Raw genomic sequence first — 17,572 nt, forward strand, 5'->3', positions numbered from 1 at the left:
CTGTACTTACAGTCCTGAAACATTTTAAATATAAGAAAAATAAAAGCTAAGTTTTATTTTTAATAAAATACCTCCAACCACAGTGAATTACTAATGGATTCCTTGTTTAACAAGTTCTAATAGTTTGAGAATACAGAATGGTGCCTTATGATAAAATAAAGGAAAGCCGGAGTATCTTGTCTATGTCCACCATTGCTAATAACAAAAGTAAGAACATGAAGAGAAAATAATCCCACCATTTTATCCCACCAAATCTTAATTAGATTTTGGACGGATCAGATAATTCCCACATATTGGCATATGGGTGCTGCTGTCTTTTATATTGCTCTTGTCCTATGCAGAAATGGGCTGCAAACCGGGGTGCTGCATTTGAAGCCCAAGTGTCATCAGCCTGCAAGGTCTGCCACTTGCCACTCTGAGTATAATTCAGTTAAAGGGGTTGGCCATTTTCAGCAAATAATTGATATGGTTTGTGAAATGAAAAGTTGTACAATTTTCACACTCACAAGGCATTATCACACGGAAAGTATATTGTAAATTTGTATTACTTTTCATTACACAAACAATATCAATTATTTGAGGTGGTTTTAGGTGCAGTTTTGTCAATTGAACAGGTGAAAGACATGAACACATGAGTGAATTTGATTTTGAAGGGGAAACCTGCACCACAAATGTCATTCACTCGTTCAGTTCATGTCTTTCACCTGTTCAATTGACAAAACTGCACCTAAAACCAGCTCAAAGCTGATTGCGATGCAGTTTTTACTGCAACGTGTGAACGCACCCTCAATGTTTTTTTTTTTTTTTTTATTAAAGACTTATATAAAATGTTAACTAAGTGTACCAAATTTTTATGCTTTTCATTTCAGCTGTAAAGTTGCGGTGAAGAAAGTGCTAAAACAGAAAACTGTTGATGAGGTAAATATATAATTATATGTGTGTGTGTGTTTAAAAAACTTATATATCAGGATAAATTATGTGTTTGGTTTATGTTTACCAACTCTGTTACTATTTGACAGTGGCTGCCCTTGGAGGTAGTAAAATCAGGAAGATTACATGTTAAAGTGGAATGTTTGTCTCTGCTTCCCGAACCTTCTCAGCTTGATCAGGTAATGCCTGCACATATCCAGCCTTCTCTAGTCTGTAATAAAACAGCCTTCATCTGTACTTTTATGTTTAACCCTTTTCTTATGGCGTCCTTTTCTTTTGGGGGACGGGGGGTTAATCCCCTTTCCGCAAGCAGCTACTTTTTTATTATTTGCAGAGATATACAATGTCTTATTATTTGCAGAAAAAAATTGTGCTTTCTTGTTTCACCAATTTTTTTTTTTTTTTTTTACGTTATCTCTTTTATTAAGTCATGATGCATCATAACAAAGAGAATAAACCGTAGGTTAGTATGTCAACATAATGAAGAAAAAATACAATTTAATAAATAAATACTATTTATTAAAAGTTTAGGAACTCTGTACTATCGTATAGTTAGAAGGCTCTGGACAACTGTGGTCACAGGAATTGATTGCCAAGTTCACACTCCCAATTACAGACAGAAGATGGTAAAGACAGTGGCCCAAATGTATAAAAAGTGGTGCAAACTGCCTTAGTGCAGTTTGCCTCACTCATGTGGTTTTTGCACTAGATAATCTAACAGTGGTGCACGCTCTTTGTAAATATGAATATATTTCAATTGTTATTTTTCAAAAAGCTTACCAATAATACCAAATTAGGCCCCTACCCGACTCCCTGGGGTGGGTCGGCAACTTAACAATCTTTAATGCGAACTCCCATATTTTATTGCAAATTCGGCTTCCCTAGGAAAAATTACATTGATTTGACTTAGGTTTTTTTTTAAACATTGGTGACAGATGGCACTTTAGCGCAAAAAAAAATGAAATTTTTTTGCAAAAACCACAGAAAAAGTGGAAATACACAACCGATCCAAAATCTGAAAAAAAAATGCATGCAATATTTTTCTAAAAGCTATCAAATGTTACCATTTTCGAGCAATTAACGTAAAGCATTTTATATTTGAAAACTTCATAGGCAGCAAGAAAAATCCCCACCTTCAGAGGGGATAATCAAGCTCCTCAATGTGTAAGAGGTGGGGACTCACATTAAACCAGCCCCCGAATAGAAGTGAAAACTACCACTTCTATGTAGTTGTTCCTGGGTTACACTGAATGTAGTTTCTACATAAAAAATTAGATTCCCCCAGCTCACTGCAGATCAACTTTGGTATCAGTGGATAGATTTTTAAGAAAAATGTGTCACTTTTATTTGTTTTTTCATCCAATGTGCATTTCTCAAGATATTTCCATTATTGAACAATTTTTTATGCATTATGACTTGATTACTAGATTGATTCAATGTCATCCGATGTGTATTTTGCAGGATATTCCATTATCCCAACCTTTTTGTTACATCCTGTATATAAGGGATATAGTCCCCATTGGGGAGGGGGAGAAATGCATACATTTTTGAATTGAGAGGTATATACAGTGTAACAGCATAAAAGTGATATAGATAGACATAATCACGGCCTGATCTAGGAAACTATTCGCGGTCAGAAAGTAGTATTTCCAAGGAATGTAAGGCTGAGAGGGATGATACTTTGTGAAAGGTCAGTGGGGCATCGCTAGGTCTCCTATCGAAAAAGCCAGGAGTTATGCGGAGTTGAACGGCTGGGTTGCCAGTAATGGGTGTAAGAGGCATTATACTGCTTCTATATTACAGTCTGGTCTTACTGCTGTATGACATATAGTCGTACAGCCATAAGGAAGTGGTTAATGATCTACTCTGCAGCTCTTCTGGAAACATAATGTTGAGGTGCTCATACTTCTTTATTTCTCCGTTGTTAATATTGCTGGTATTTTGCTCTATTATACTTATGTTGCTTGTGTGTTATTGAATTCTCAATTTATTTTTTAGGTGCTGATGTTGAACAGCCTTTCTCAGTCCGCACACAGTGAAGAGTTCTCTACTGCCCTCCTTTGTGTCTATCTAGAGCGAGCTAGTGAGCTCCTGGTGAGTTTTTTTTGCTATTGCAGCATTTTTGGGCATCTTTGTTCTCTATACAGATATTTTTTTTATTTTTCTAACACAAAACAGCATGCAACTTAAACACTCTCCACTAAGTAGCAATTGGACAACTTCTGGTGATTCACGAAAGAGACCACTTGCGTAGGAATGCTAAAAATTGAAAATAACAAACAACTTTATTGTAGCACATTCGTTTAAAAACTGGGCCCAAGAAACGAAAAAATTTGAGAGCACAAGTATACTGAGGATCAAATGGAAGATATGAGTAATTGTATGGAGACCGCCAGCGGTCAGTAAGCCCCTTTTATTATTGTATGTGGTGTGTGTGTGGTCTCACAGACCAACCAGGCCTAACCAGTGTCCTCAGACTGGACTGGTAATGGCCACTAATATCCCAGTCTCAGTTGTGCGATACCTGGGGTGATTTACAAGCAATTTCCTGGGTGTTTGGTGCTTCCCAGGAACAGCGTTCTCAGCACTGCAGCCGCGCAATTTATCCTTACTGCATATATAGCAACGCAACTTACGTGTTTCCTCACTGGCACTTCTGACCAGTGAGCCATAAGAAGTGCTAAATGACAGGTGATTATTTGCCATAGTATTTTTTGGTAGTATTTTCTATTTTATCACTCTAGCTCAAGTAACTCACTGTGGGTATTTTACATCTCTATAGCTTACCCTGACTAGGCTAAATCCAGTCATTTTGGCAACATTACGGCCAATCCACAACTTTTCCAGTTGGGCTGTATGGAGGCGGGGAGCCATCATCCAGACTCGCCCACAACAGCTCTGGTCACACCAGGAGAAGTAGAAATCAATGCATAGCTGCACAAATTGATGGGTAGTGCCACAGTTAACTCAATATATGCTGGTATTTGCAGTACATGCTGGCTGATAAGAAAACAAAATTCTTGTTGATTTGATTAGTGACCATATCTCAATGAAACAATGGTGGTCATTGTTCCATACAGAGATTACATAAGGACGTAAAGCCACAGTGTTAAATTGGGAACTTAATTCAGCTAAGTACAATCGGAGGAGAATCATCTCAGACCTCTTGATGTATCTGGCGGTTGGCGAGCAAAACTACGACGTGTCCAAACAAAAAATTGCTGTTTTTTAAAAAGAACACCAGCACGGGTGGTAATGCCCCATGCCCGCCCCCTCCATCAGCCACCGCGCTCCTCTAAGCCCCCTCCATGCACAAATGGCATGGATGTGGCGTATTCACTACATTAATTGCAAATTCTTGCACTGCACAAGTATTTGCGATTATTTCCCTGCTTATTTTAAGCTTCTGCGACAGAAAATTGACATAGAAACGGTGATAGACCTCCCCCAAAATGTTGCATGTTGATTTAAAGTAATCAGCTGAGATGTGTGAGAAAGAGGAAAGAATATCACCTGTGGCCAGCCGGTAGCCTTATACCTTAGCCGGGCACCACTGACAATTTGGTTGTATGTACAATGTGCCTTAAATGACAGTGGGCATCAATAAGATGTATTTAAAAGCACTGCTTTCAACCGTTTTTTGGTCCAATGCTATTAAACTGAATAGCCAGAAATATGTTTCACATCTTAGGCTGCAATTACACGGCCGTATGGGGGACGTATATACGGCTGACGTATATACAACCCCCATAGAAGGCAATGGGCGCATGGCGTTATGTTGCAGCACCCGTACCGTTACATACCCTGTGAAAATATAGGACATGTCCTATCTTCTCCCGAAATACGGCGCCGTGCGCCATGTTCTCTATAGAAAGGGGCGAGGGTGAGCAGCTCTCCTTTCCCCGGCGCCGATGTGTGCACGCTGTGCAATGGTACAGCAGGCACACGTCAATGTGAATGGAGCCTTCGTATTACTGGTGAGTTGCACTCAATTCAACTATTGATAAACCTCCCCTGTGTCTTCTACCCTGTTTCCCCGAAAATAAGACAGTGTCTTATATTAATTTTTGCTCCTAAAGAGGCACTAGGTCTTATTTTCAGGGGATGTCTTATTTTTCCATGAACAAGAATTTACATTTATCGTTGAACAAAAAAAAAATCAACTTCTCTAACATCCTTATGACTCTCCAAACTCTGAATTTCATGCTGTATTTCTTGTGACTCCATTTCTATTAGAATCATTGGCCCTAGAATCATTCCTAATACTACTATATGGCGTGGGGGGAGCTGCTGCTGCAATGGCTGCCGCTAGGTCTTATTTTCAGGGGAGGCCTTATATTTCTAAGCCTGAACAAAATTGTACTAGGTCTTATTTCCGGGGGATGTCTTATTTTAGGGGAAACAGGGTAGTAGCAACTCTTCACTTGTTGTGGAGTGACCATAGTCAGGCAGTTCACAGCCTTTGAGCCTTCTGTGCATTTTGCCACCTGACTGTAAGGATATTCATACCAACGAGTTAAGCGTTCTAGAGAGTGAATAAAGCATGGTAACAAATACCAGGGTTTTTTTCTCATAGGCAAGACCTGCCACCAAAATTAAATCCATTTACTGTCTGAGCCATAATGCGCTCTGTCCTTATTACTCTGCTGACGCCATCTTGTAGTATATTTACATATAATTTAAAATATTGTTAAACTGCTTGTTTTAATAGGTGAAGAAAGGTGTCAAAACACCTTCTGCAAGCGCACAGATATCTGTGAGGAAATCTACTTACAAGACTAAGGTAATGCCTGCCACCAATCCTGCTTTCCTAAAGGGTGGTGTTAGTGGACATTTACCCGCCATATGAAGTGGTTACTGCACGACTGTTTCAATCTACATGAGCGGAGGTGCTAGGTGTCAGACTCCTGGCGACCTGATATACATTACCTATCCAAAGAATAAGGAAAACATTTTCAATACAAGTTTTAAAAAACATAGGTGTATACATTTTTGGTCACCATTTTCAATACTTTTCAATTAATAATACGTTTTACATGTGTTTTTATTATTTATATTTGGCAAGTATAACCTAATTTTTCTCACCTAAACTGCTAATTCATTTACCTCAGATTACCCCAAAGAACAGTGATCCTGTATGGGATGAAAGCTGTGCATTTCTAGTTAAGAACCCCAAAAACGAGACCCTGCAGCTTCAGGTTTGTAGCATACCATGCTGTATTATGGAGAATCCGTTACAGTTCTGGAATAGTATCCTCTTCACCTTGTCAGATGTGATATCAGTTTGTTCTTTATGTTTAGGTTCAAGATGAATCTAACAAGTCTCTGGGGTCTCTCACCTTGCCCCTCTCTGATCTCCTTACTGCTGACTCCATGACACTTGATGGCTGGTTCCCTCTGAATTCACCTGGAGCAAACAGTGAGGTTCTCATGAGACTTAAAATGAGGGTGAGTCAGTGATGATCTTCCCAAATTGCAAATGCATTTTTTGGTGTTCCTGATGTAATGACACACTAAAAAGTATAAAATCTGCTTTGCTCAATATGACCTCATTTTCCCATAAAATTTTTGTATACTTTTGTACAAGTTTCTGAGGTATAACTGTTCTAGTTGCCCATGGAAACCAGTCAGAGCTCGGCTATAATTTTATGAATATGAAAGCTATGGGCAACTAGAACAGTTCTGCTCTAAGAGACTTCTGATAAATCTTCCCCGTTAATGTCTTTGCTAATGTCTGGAGGAAACAAGGCATTGCTTATCATCTGCATAATACCATTACTACTGTAAAGCATAGTGAAAAACATGTGGAAAAAATAGCGCAGGACAAGGAGACCTACATTGTTGAAGAAAAGTGTGCGGCGTGTGCCACTATGTCCTATGGAGGGAGGAGGGGTCACCTCTTCCTCAACTCCAGCACACGGCCGTATGCCCGCACGGCGGTGAGTGTACCCTAAAGCCAATCCAACATCTCTAAGGAAACCTTCGAATGAGTGGTAAAAGACTGGAGTCTATAAGTGCTGCCAAAGGTACTTCAAGGTGCTGAGCAAGGGATCTGAATACTGTGGTCAATACAACATTTAAGTTTTTCCATTTCAATAGATTCAGTTAAATCCTCAATTGCTTTAGTGGCACCAACTTTGGTGGTTGTTACTGCTTTGCAGTACATGAACATGTAGGTGGCCACTAGCTTTGGTGGTTCCTTTGGTTATTTGCAGGCCAAAGTCACATGAATTTATTGTATGTGACCCCTTTATCAAAGTGATTGAAAACATGCAATTTGCTACTTGACACAGAAATTATGCTTCCTTTCAGATTCTCTCTTCTCCTAATGTGAGCCCTGAGCTTCACGCTCTTACATCAGAAACTCCACAACCACCAAACTCTCAGAATGTACCATTTACCTTAGAGTCTGCTGTGGACAATGAGGAGAGCTCTACAGGAGAACTGCGACAAAGGCAACCCCATGTATACAGGTCAGCATTGCAGAGTATACTGCTTGGTTATCGGTACCTCAATCCCTTAGATTAAGGATGTATGTGATGAACTGGTGCACGTATGTACATTTCCATTGACAGTCATTGTTCTCACTAAATTGGGCATAAGAGCTGTATACCGGTTTTCCAATTCCAAGTAATATATCCATACTTTTTCTTTCTGTGGTACTTGGGCTGTGTGGTTAAAATTAAATTCTAGTTTAAAAAAAAAAAAAAAAAGATAATTCTCCACATTAATATTTCTTGAGTACTCTTGAGTACTGCTTATTCTGTCTGTGGAAGAAGAATATCTTGGGTAATCCCTGCTTATCCTTCTAAGCCCATTCTAAGCCCACACCCCTCCAAACTTTGTTGTCTAATTTATCTTTCTATTTCCCCCTTAGCACCCTGTGTTGCGCATTCTTATGTCTCTTTGCCTTTCTCACTTCATACTGAATACCATTTTTTTAAGTCACATTAGAGTACTTGACCCTTGTTTGAGGACTAACATGATACACTACAGTAGGACCTAATAGGGCATATACACATAGGAGTTCTAGGGAATAGCTTTAGGATTCTGACTGCAGTTAATACCCATTCTGTGTGGCACAACCTCCACAGGATCTTCCTGCCCATGTAGAAATCGCCAATCTGCTACAGGAATAACTTCTACCATAGCTTCTTATCAAAAAATACACTGCACCCTTAGAGAGACGACAATACAGTATTTGAACAATAAAACACAATTACCTTTTATGTATTGTTTTGTGTAATAAACTTAGAATAAGGTATATTCATTAACATTTAGTGGTGGTATAAAAGATGTTTTGGGAGAAAACAGGGAGCCACTTTGTTACCAAACATCTTGTATACCACCACTTAATGTTAATGAAGATATTTTATTCTAAGTTTATATATTGTTTTGTGTAATAAAGATAATTGTGTTTTATTGTTTAAATATTGGATTGTCTTGTCTCTATTGGTACAGTTCCCTTGTAGATGACACGGCATCTGAGAGAGTTTCTGGTTAGTGTAAGCTCTAATCTACCACAAACACCCACAGATGCTAGTTACATAGTGGCAGCACCCTAGAAGTCAGTTCTGTTAAAAGAGAATTCACATTACTGAAAATGTCACCACTTCTTGCCATGACTTAGGATCTATAGGGCTAAGTACACATCTGCCCTCAGAAGTTACTCTGTCACATGGACGTATGCTCAGTCGAGCATCCAGCCGCACGCTGGAGAGGTGGAGGATGAGTGCTGCTCGCCCTTCCCCTCTCCACAAGAAGATTTAGTTCCTTTAAAAATTTTTTTTTTTAATTGCTCTACTATCGGCAGCACGGTGGCTGAGTGGGTAGCACATCTGCCTTGCAGCGCTGATGTCCTGGGTTTGAATCTCACACAGGACAACATCTGCAAAGAGTTTGTATGTTCTCTCCGTGTTTGCGGTTTCCTCCCACACTACAAAACATAGTGGTAGGCTGTTTAGATTGTGAGCCCCATGGGGACAGGGACCAATTTGGCATGCTTTATGAAGCGCTGTGTAATCTGTGTGCGCTTTATAAATAGAATAATAGAATTATTATTATTTATTATTATCATTACTCATTATAGCTGGTGTTATATTTGGTTTAGTTTCCAGCCTCTAGGAACTCTCCATATGAATTTTACTGGAGTTCTTTTTTACATTGAGATTTTTTTTGCTTCTGCACACTTATTTGTGAATTTAGGATTTAAGAATAAAACTCTGAGAGAAAATTATTTGATATCTTCCCACGATAGTGATACAGATTCCAATGCGAGTCAGATACAAGTGACTGTGTATTACCCAGCAAAAGAAGGCAAGCTTTTAGCAGTGATGCACAGCTGCAGGTAAGAGTTTTCATTCATGTTTGTGTTCATATTGGTATCCTATCAATATGCAGTATCGATTTATCCTTTCATGAGAAAATACCAGTCATGTGACTAGCCGCTGTCACCCATCTACCATAAGTTCAGTTTGTGAGACTGATATCTGGTCATCTACTGATTTGTATCTTTTATATTCAGCTATAAATAAAAGTTTGTACTATCATTTTAGTAGTTTGCCTTGTTGTGACTTGAAGGTAATAATACCCTTTCTTGGGTTAAACTCTCACAGGAATTTAAGTGTGAATTCCAAGGAGCTTCCTGATCCGTATTTGTCAGTCGTCTTGTTACCAGATAAAAATCGTGCCACAAAACGGAAAACAAGTGTAAAGAAAAGGACCATTAATCCAGAGTTTAATGAAAAGTAAGCCAAATTCTTTGCGTTGACAGGTTTACATCACTATATTACCGGGTAACCTCTTATTTGACCAATGACCATCTATACCGCAAAGTCATTGACCAAATTCAAGGAGAATGCACTTGTTGAGAAGCACTAGGGCAGTGGTGGCGAACCTATGGCATGGGTGCCAGAGGTGGCACTCAGAGCCCTTTCTGTGGGCACCCAGGCCATCACCAGAGAGGACTTCAGGTATCTTCCTGCAGTCCCAGACAGCCCAGAACTTGCTGTGCACAGACCTATTTTAAAGTAACAGTGCTACCTGGGACTACTGGAGGAGTGGAAGGGGGGGGGGGCAGATCTGGATTATCATTGTAGCTCCGGCCCTGACAATTCTTCCTGTTAATGGACCCTGGAGCGAAGCTACAATGATCATCCAAATTTCTTCTATTTTCTGCTTTGTTGGTGTCCTCAGGGGCTGTTATCAATGAAAGCTGTGACAGAGAAGGGAGTATAAATCACAAATTAAATTTCTGTGCTGGCACTTTGCGAAAAATAAGTGGGTCCTGGTTGTAATTTGGGCACTCGGTTTCAAAAAGGTTCGCCATCACTGCACTAGGGTTACTGAATCATTATTACAATGTTTTACAAGCTCCAGTTTGCATTGAGTGCTTATGTGTAGTGTGGCAAATATAAAAGTCTGTGGTGTCATATGGAACTTCTGTATGGCTCCATCAGATGAAGCATTACATATTCTTCTTGAAGTGCTGATTACCAGGATGGTTTTCATACAGTAGAACTTGGGGTGTCAACGGCTCCATACTACTTACAGTTAAGGATCATCCAAATGGAGCCCTGTTATGTACCTGATTTTGTCATAAATTTAGTACAATTCTTTCCAGTCTGATGTTTAAGTCTTTGCATTGTGATAAGTGAAACATAGGACTGACTGTGTGTATGCATATAGCCCTTACATACCTTTTTGATTACTGCAGGTTGGAGTGGGAAATACCATTGGAGGAAGCGGCAAAGAGAAAACTTGAAATCTCAGTGAAAAACAGTGTGTCCTTCATGTCAAGAGACAAAGAGCTGCTTGGAAAGGTACAGGCTTATTGCATGTTGGAGTGCAAACAGTATATGTTCTGTCTAATGAGTAACCTGTTAGAAAACCATGGTACATTATGGTGTACCTTACCTCGGGGAATGCACAGGCTTGGGACCTATGCCCCTGCAATTCCAGTCAGTGTTGACATTTATGTGCAGCTATTTAATCCCTCAAAATGAAAGTAGTACTGACCATGGCATCAAAAGGGTAACTAAAACCAACATCAACCCATCATGGTGAATTGAAATGATTAAATCCTCCATAAAACAAAATATTAAGCTATTGAACAGGTACAACTGAACAGGTATTTAGGAAAAGCCCTTATAATATCCCAAATTATATATTTTTCTTTTAAATATGGCTGGGGGTCTCTTAAAATAAAAAAATAATTTATACTTACCTCTTCCCCCACTCCCATTCTCCCATGGCAGCCCCCGTTAGTAAACAGAGGCTGGTGCCAAGTCGCATCTACAACTTCTGCTTACTAGCAGAGGCCAGTGGTGACACGCTTATACAGCCGTGCATATGTAATAGCCATCGGCCTCTGCATACAGCCTCTGCCACGTGAAAATGGTAAAGATGCAGGTTTTTTTATATTTAACCTCCAAACCCAGACTCCCCATTACCACCACCAACCAGTTATAAAAAATTTTAAAAAATTGCAGTCTCAGACATCCCATTTAACCATCCACACTGACAAAAAAATTTTTCAAAAGTTAAATGAACAATGCACAAAAATTCCTCTTCCCCCTCAAAAGGATTTTGTTGTGCAAATGTAGGTCTTTTTTTAAATAAAAAAAACGCTTTTGGTCTAAACATGGAAAGCGGTGTCTGTAGGTGCAAATGCAGGGGGTTCTTGCTATCGCCCATCAGCACCCCGCAGCTGCAATTGCAGAGTGTCTATGATGTTGAATAAAATTTGATCCAGAGAAAAGAATTTTTACGTAATTTTAGTTTCTACAATAAATGCAGAACTTTTTTTTTAATATACTATATTTCTATTCCTCCCCCCAAAAAAAAATATACTCCGTACAGCTATAGTGAGAAAAAAATGGTTATAGCTTATAAAAAGAAATAAAGAAAAAAATAGTGAACTGCATTATTAACTTGGAAACAGCACCTGGACAACCTTTGTTTAAGAGGACCTGTATAAGTGAGCTTCCAGCGGTCCGGCGTACTCGTGAGGCGGCAGTATGAGGAGGCGGTGACTGCTACTTGGACCGCCCCCTTGTGAAGAGCTTACAGTGGTCAGGCGTTCATAGCGCTATGTACTGTAGTGTAGTGTTACTAAAAATGATATCTACCCTTTCCATTAATGCATCAACAAGACAGGTAACATGTTGTTTACTTGTTTACACAGGTTCCTTTGTTTACTATTATACTAATGTGTTTTGATATGTTATGTCGAATCAGTTTATTGCTGCAAAGCATAACAATAAACAAACCTTTATATAACACCTGAGGTAATATTCGTGTAGAACAGTGGTCAGGAACCTTTTTGGCTGAGAGATCCATAAGCCCCACATATTATATTTTAAAATGTTATTCTGTAAGAGCCCTACAATATGCAAATGCATCCCCGAAGATAGGTAACCATAGCACATGCCTCCCAGTAGATAGGTAGCCCTAGCACATGCCTCCCAGTTGATCGGTAGCCCCAGCACATGCCCCCCAGCACATACCCCCAGTAGATAGGTAGCCATAGCACATGCCTCCCGAGAGATAGGTAGCCACAGAACATGGCCCCCAAGTAGTTCGGTAGCCACAGCACATGGCCCCCAAGTAGATTGATAGCCACAGCACATGCTTCCCAGAAAAGAGTTTGTATGTTCTCTCCGTGTTTGCGTGGGTTTTCTCCTACACACCAAAATTGTTAGGGTTAGGTTGATTAGATTGTGAGCCCCATTGGGGACAGGGACTGATTTGGCAAAGCTCTATGCAGCGCTGCGTAATCTGTGTGCGCTTTATAAATAAAATAATAATAATTCTATGGTTCCGATAAGATCTTTCTTCTCATTCCACAGGTTATTATTGACCTGTCTCAGGTGGACTTGTCAAAGGGACTGAATCAGTGGTAAGTTTTGTAACATTCCAGAAATGACCACCTAACACTCAGGGAATTCCACAGCAATCTAATGTACAGAAAAAATCCCATGTTCCCACATTGATGGGATTTCAACATACCTAACCCTTTGTTCCTATAGTAAATAAACCTTGTTGGCACCTTTTCCCTATAGAATAAACATGGATGTTTGTCTTAAGCATTCATGTCTATATTGGTTTATGCAATTCCTTCATTAAAAAAACATGATATGATCTAGTATTTAGAACAGAATCTATTTTTATATACAAGATGCACTTGTTTTTACCTCGACCATATTATCCTTTTAAAGGAGACTTACCAGAACAAATATCTAAGATTAACCCTATTCATTATGCATCCCATGTCGAGCCCTGTCCTATTACAGACGCCTCCCTCACAGGAGCCTGTGTTCTGCTTTCTGCCTGCTTCTAGGTGTTATCTGCAGCAGCACCAGAGGAAATGGAGCCTTCGCAGATCAGATAGCTGCAGCAGTTATTGAGTTGCTGTCATATATATACTACTCTGATAACAAGAATTGGAAGATGACTTGGAAATATCTTATTTGTTATCTGGAAAGGAGATTTTGTAAAACCTTGCAATTTTACTAACTAATAGCACTAACTTTACGTTACTTTTATAAATAAATGTGTCCTATTGCCTAGAGTTTTCTGTAGTGTTATTTCCCATTGAAAGGGCAACACAGTTGCTGGCTGGCTAGCATACCCAATGCTAGCACATTGGTGTCAGTCCTCATTGGTGGAATCCTCATCTTCACAAATGGAATTTCATTCAAAAATGAAAAGGCAGCACAAAAAAAATAAAGTTGAAAAAACGGTGGTTTTTTTAATTCATAAATGACAACATTTCGGCTTTAAGGGTCTGATTTGTAAGAGCTGAAACGTCTTCAGTTATAGAAAAAAAACAGTTTTTTCAACTTTTTTTTTTTTTGTGCTGCCTTTTCATCTTTACTATATATAGGATCCTTTCTGCCTGGATTAATTTATGGCTTTGCACTTGCTACATGTTGGATATGACGCGTGACTTTCTATATGAATTAACCAATTTTGTTTACTTATGTTTGGCTAAAATGGAATTGTGTGAAGTAACCTTTCTACTGACTTTATTGTCCCTTGGTGTTATTTCAGGTATGACCTGAAGGGGGAGAAGACAAGTGTCTAATCATTATCTACAATGACAATGAGATGATTCGTTGTTCTAGTCTGAGAGATGTTCCCAGCTGAACTTATCACAAGGAGGTGTGATGGACAATCTGAAGACTTCTCTAGCAGAACATTTCTCAGTATTGTGAAAAGAGAGGACATTCCTGGGATCTGTTCCAACTTGCAATGTGATGGGACCATTTTGTTGCTTGAATGTCGATACCGTTTGTTACAAGTTATGTAGAGCTTCTGCTAAACCATTCTTTATAGCAATGTTTATGTAAAAGTATTACTGCCATAGAATAGCTGGCGATTGGAAGGAAGACCAGTCATAAAGGTGTCAAGTCACATGAGAACCCATTGGGGACAGCTTACGCATGTCTAGATAATTCTAGTAGATTGTTATCATGGTCACTTTTAGTTTACAAAAACATCCATTTAGAATGGTATTAAGTGTGTGTATACATATACAGATACATATATACGCACACACTGACAGCAGGAAACCAGGATTGGATGTTCTTAATTTTGTTTTTCTTTATTTCATGCACATTGGTTCCAATTTTAAAGGTCAAATCAAGTTATTTTTCTGAAGTTCATGCCATTTTAGCCTGCTTTTTTAATTTGTAGAACCTTTTTTTAATGTGTTTCTAATGTTTTAACTGTATGTTCTGTTTTTACCTGTTTTTTTTATTATTTTTAATTTAAAAAAAAAATATATATATAAACTCCTATTAGCAGTTAGGTTAAATTACATCATGTACTGGAGAATATCTGGTCGCCTCTTTTTAGTACAATATGGGGAGAGGAAATGTGTAGTGCACTGTAGGTTCTTTTCAATGAAATATGGTAGCAATTGTACCCCTGATGATAAAAAATCTTCTAAGACCCCAACTTGTGACACACTGCAGGATTTGCTTCTATGTGATTGTTGCAGATGGACACAAGACAGCAGTCCAATAAAAGTGAATAGAGTAACAAGGAATTGGCATAATTTACCACAGGGACCCTATTCTTGTGATCAGTAGCCAAACCCCTAGCCATCACACATTTGCCCACTATAAAAGGGTAAGTGTCTTCTTCCTTTCTCTGTGTGATCTAGAATGTACATGAAAGTGGGTATCTTCCATTTGCAATGTAATCCTAGCTCTTTAAGTTACTTTCCGTCCTTATAACATTTCAGTGTTACACATAAAAACCTTTCATGTTTTTTCTGGGTTTTTTTTTTTTTTTAACAGAGCAGCTTGTAGACAGTTCATGCACTGTAAAGTAGTGACTCTCATGCTTCATTATTTGCTCATATAATACATGCATCTAGATATAGCATTCCAATATTCTTTCTGTGCCCCAAAAATGTGTTTAAATGGTAATAAATAGTGAACTTTACTGGTAAATGAACCACTACTATTTCAGTCACAACTCCAGGTAGATTACTATAGTGAAGTAAGATATTCCTTCCGTATTCAGGCTTATAGCTGACAATAATCAACAAAAATAAACCTATAATATGAATTAAGTGCCATTTTGTAAGATATAATCTCATGCAGGTCAAGAGACAAGTGAATATGTATATGAGTTATAATTAATGGTAAAAAGCAAGTTTGTCATATTGCATGTCTTTTTCATCAATGAAGGCTTAAAGCGAATTTGTCACCACAAATGTCATTTTTAGCTGGTGACAAGAGCAAGCAGTGTGTGTTGAGTCCCGTGGGGGATGGACTGCAGCCTGTGTGTGCTTGTGTCTCCTCCACACTCCTGTAGCTCCCTTACCCCTCCCCACATCCTGCCATTTGCATTCAGCAGGCAGCGGAAGTAGGGGGACGGTACCGGTGTGGCACCGTCCTCTCCACTGTGCGCCCCATATGCCTGTGCATCTAGCCTTACTGTGATCTCAATTGTATGGGCAACTTTAAGAGAATTTTGAATGTAGTAAGTGAATGGTATGTCTCGTCCTGACAGATGTACTAAGCCAGAACAATATGAAACAGATGCTTTAAATGGGTTTTCCCACAAAGCAAGCGTTGAGGGTCTCAGTGATGGAACCCCCACAGATCACAAGAACAGGGGTTCGATGTACCCCCATCACACCCCTCGTAGCACCACCGAGATGCTGTACTCGGGAATCTCCATCAGTTCCACAGAGATTAACGGGGCAGCCCAGCCATGCACGACTGGCTTCTCCGGCCATCTCGGTGGTGCTAGCAGGGGTGCTATGGGAGTACATCGGATCCCCATACTAGTGATCTGTGGGGGTCCAATCACGGAGTCCAATCACGGAGTCCCTGTTGATTGGTTCTAACTTGCTTTGTGGGAAACCCCCTTTAATAAACAGTGTGGTAAAGAGAGATACAGTAACCCAGAAAATATTAATACTGTATATGCTTCTTTATACCTCTAGAACAATTAAGATGGTCATACAGATTAGATTTATGGATACAACAAAAATGTAAGATGAGCGTGTCAGCCAATGGCATATGGACATATGATTTTAGTGATTAGCCAAGTGGATGGTCCCTAGTGCTTCAGCATCAATGTCTGGGTTTTTCGGACTACAGTTGATGGTCTCTCCTAAAGATACGTCAATGGTACCATATTGGGGAGAGTACTTCCACTGGCACTACCATTTATCAGCAGATTAATTAGGTGGCTTTTTGGTGGTATTTTGGCTGTGCCTAGTACTGTATGAATCAGTGTCCCATTTGCGCACTGGGACCTAAATGCAGTACCGCGTGCAACTGCTACAAATTGGATGGCGCTGTGCATAATAAATGAGGAGACTGATGTGCTTTCCTGCAAACCTCTTTACACAGGTAACCGGTAGAGCGACTGTGTGTAAGATCTAATATGGATGGAGCAGCAACATGATAGTAGTTGGAAAATCACTGGTAATCGCAATTTTTAAGCCTATTATACTTTTGGTCTGTTGTACACATTCAAATGAAAGCCAAAATGTCCTTATTTTTGTGTTTTTATTTACATTTTTATTACTTAAATGTTATTTTAACTTGCGGCTGTGAGAAGGATAAGCAAGATTTGCACTTTTATCTATCTGTACTTTTATCTATGCTTATACACTGTTTGTTATTCCATTAAAATAGTTCATTTATTTATCCTGAACTGCTCATTATTCAATGAAAAGGACTCGCCGTGCAGTAAAAAAAAAAAAAGAAAAAGCAAGTATTTCCATGCCTTGTGCTGCAGAACTTCCCGGACATGGATGGATGTAGTCTGTTTTTATTATATACTTGTATTCCCAATGAAATGCCATTTCTATATCATATATCGTATTTAACTGTACGGTGTGTATTTTACTAGTTGGGGGTGTATCAGACACTGTCAGTACAGTACCAGGTGCCAACTAGTAGTATCCAGATGGAAATTCAATCCTATTCGTATTGACCGGGGTGTTCACATAATTAATCACCATTTTAACCCTAATGCAAGTGCTAGAATTTTGGCGCTGGATCTAACAGTAATTGCTGAACTGTGAAGAATTTCCCTGTAACTGGGGCTGCAAAATAACATGAAATTCAAAAAGCTTGAGAAAAAGTAAAATATTTTACAATATTTCGCA

At 39.1% G+C, this 17,572-nt stretch overlaps 1 protein-coding gene across 1 annotated transcript in view; it reads left to right on the forward strand.

Moving 5' to 3' along the window:
• The window catches only part of ESYT1 (extended synaptotagmin 1), a 60,721-nt gene extending 43,613 nt beyond the window's left edge, over positions 1–17,108 (forward strand). The window contains exons 20-31 of the mRNA XM_072135067.1: positions 870–918; positions 1,020–1,109; positions 2,929–3,024; positions 5,642–5,713; positions 6,042–6,128; positions 6,232–6,378; positions 7,243–7,403; positions 9,188–9,277; positions 9,546–9,677; positions 10,646–10,751; positions 12,780–12,829; positions 13,984–17,108. Coding sequence (XP_071991168.1) covers positions 870–918; positions 1,020–1,109; positions 2,929–3,024; positions 5,642–5,713; positions 6,042–6,128; positions 6,232–6,378; positions 7,243–7,403; positions 9,188–9,277; positions 9,546–9,677; positions 10,646–10,751; positions 12,780–12,829; positions 13,984–14,017 — 1,114 coding nt within the window. The 3' untranslated portion in view covers positions 14,018–17,108. The remainder of the gene's footprint in view (positions 1–869; positions 919–1,019; positions 1,110–2,928; positions 3,025–5,641; positions 5,714–6,041; positions 6,129–6,231; positions 6,379–7,242; positions 7,404–9,187; positions 9,278–9,545; positions 9,678–10,645; positions 10,752–12,779; positions 12,830–13,983) is intronic.
• Positions 17,109–17,572: the final 464 nt, after the last annotated feature.

This window comes from Engystomops pustulosus, chromosome 2 (genome assembly GCF_040894005.1).
Source record: "Engystomops pustulosus chromosome 2, aEngPut4.maternal, whole genome shotgun sequence".
In the NCBI taxonomy this organism is placed as follows: domain Eukaryota; kingdom Metazoa; phylum Chordata; class Amphibia; order Anura; family Leptodactylidae; genus Engystomops; species Engystomops pustulosus.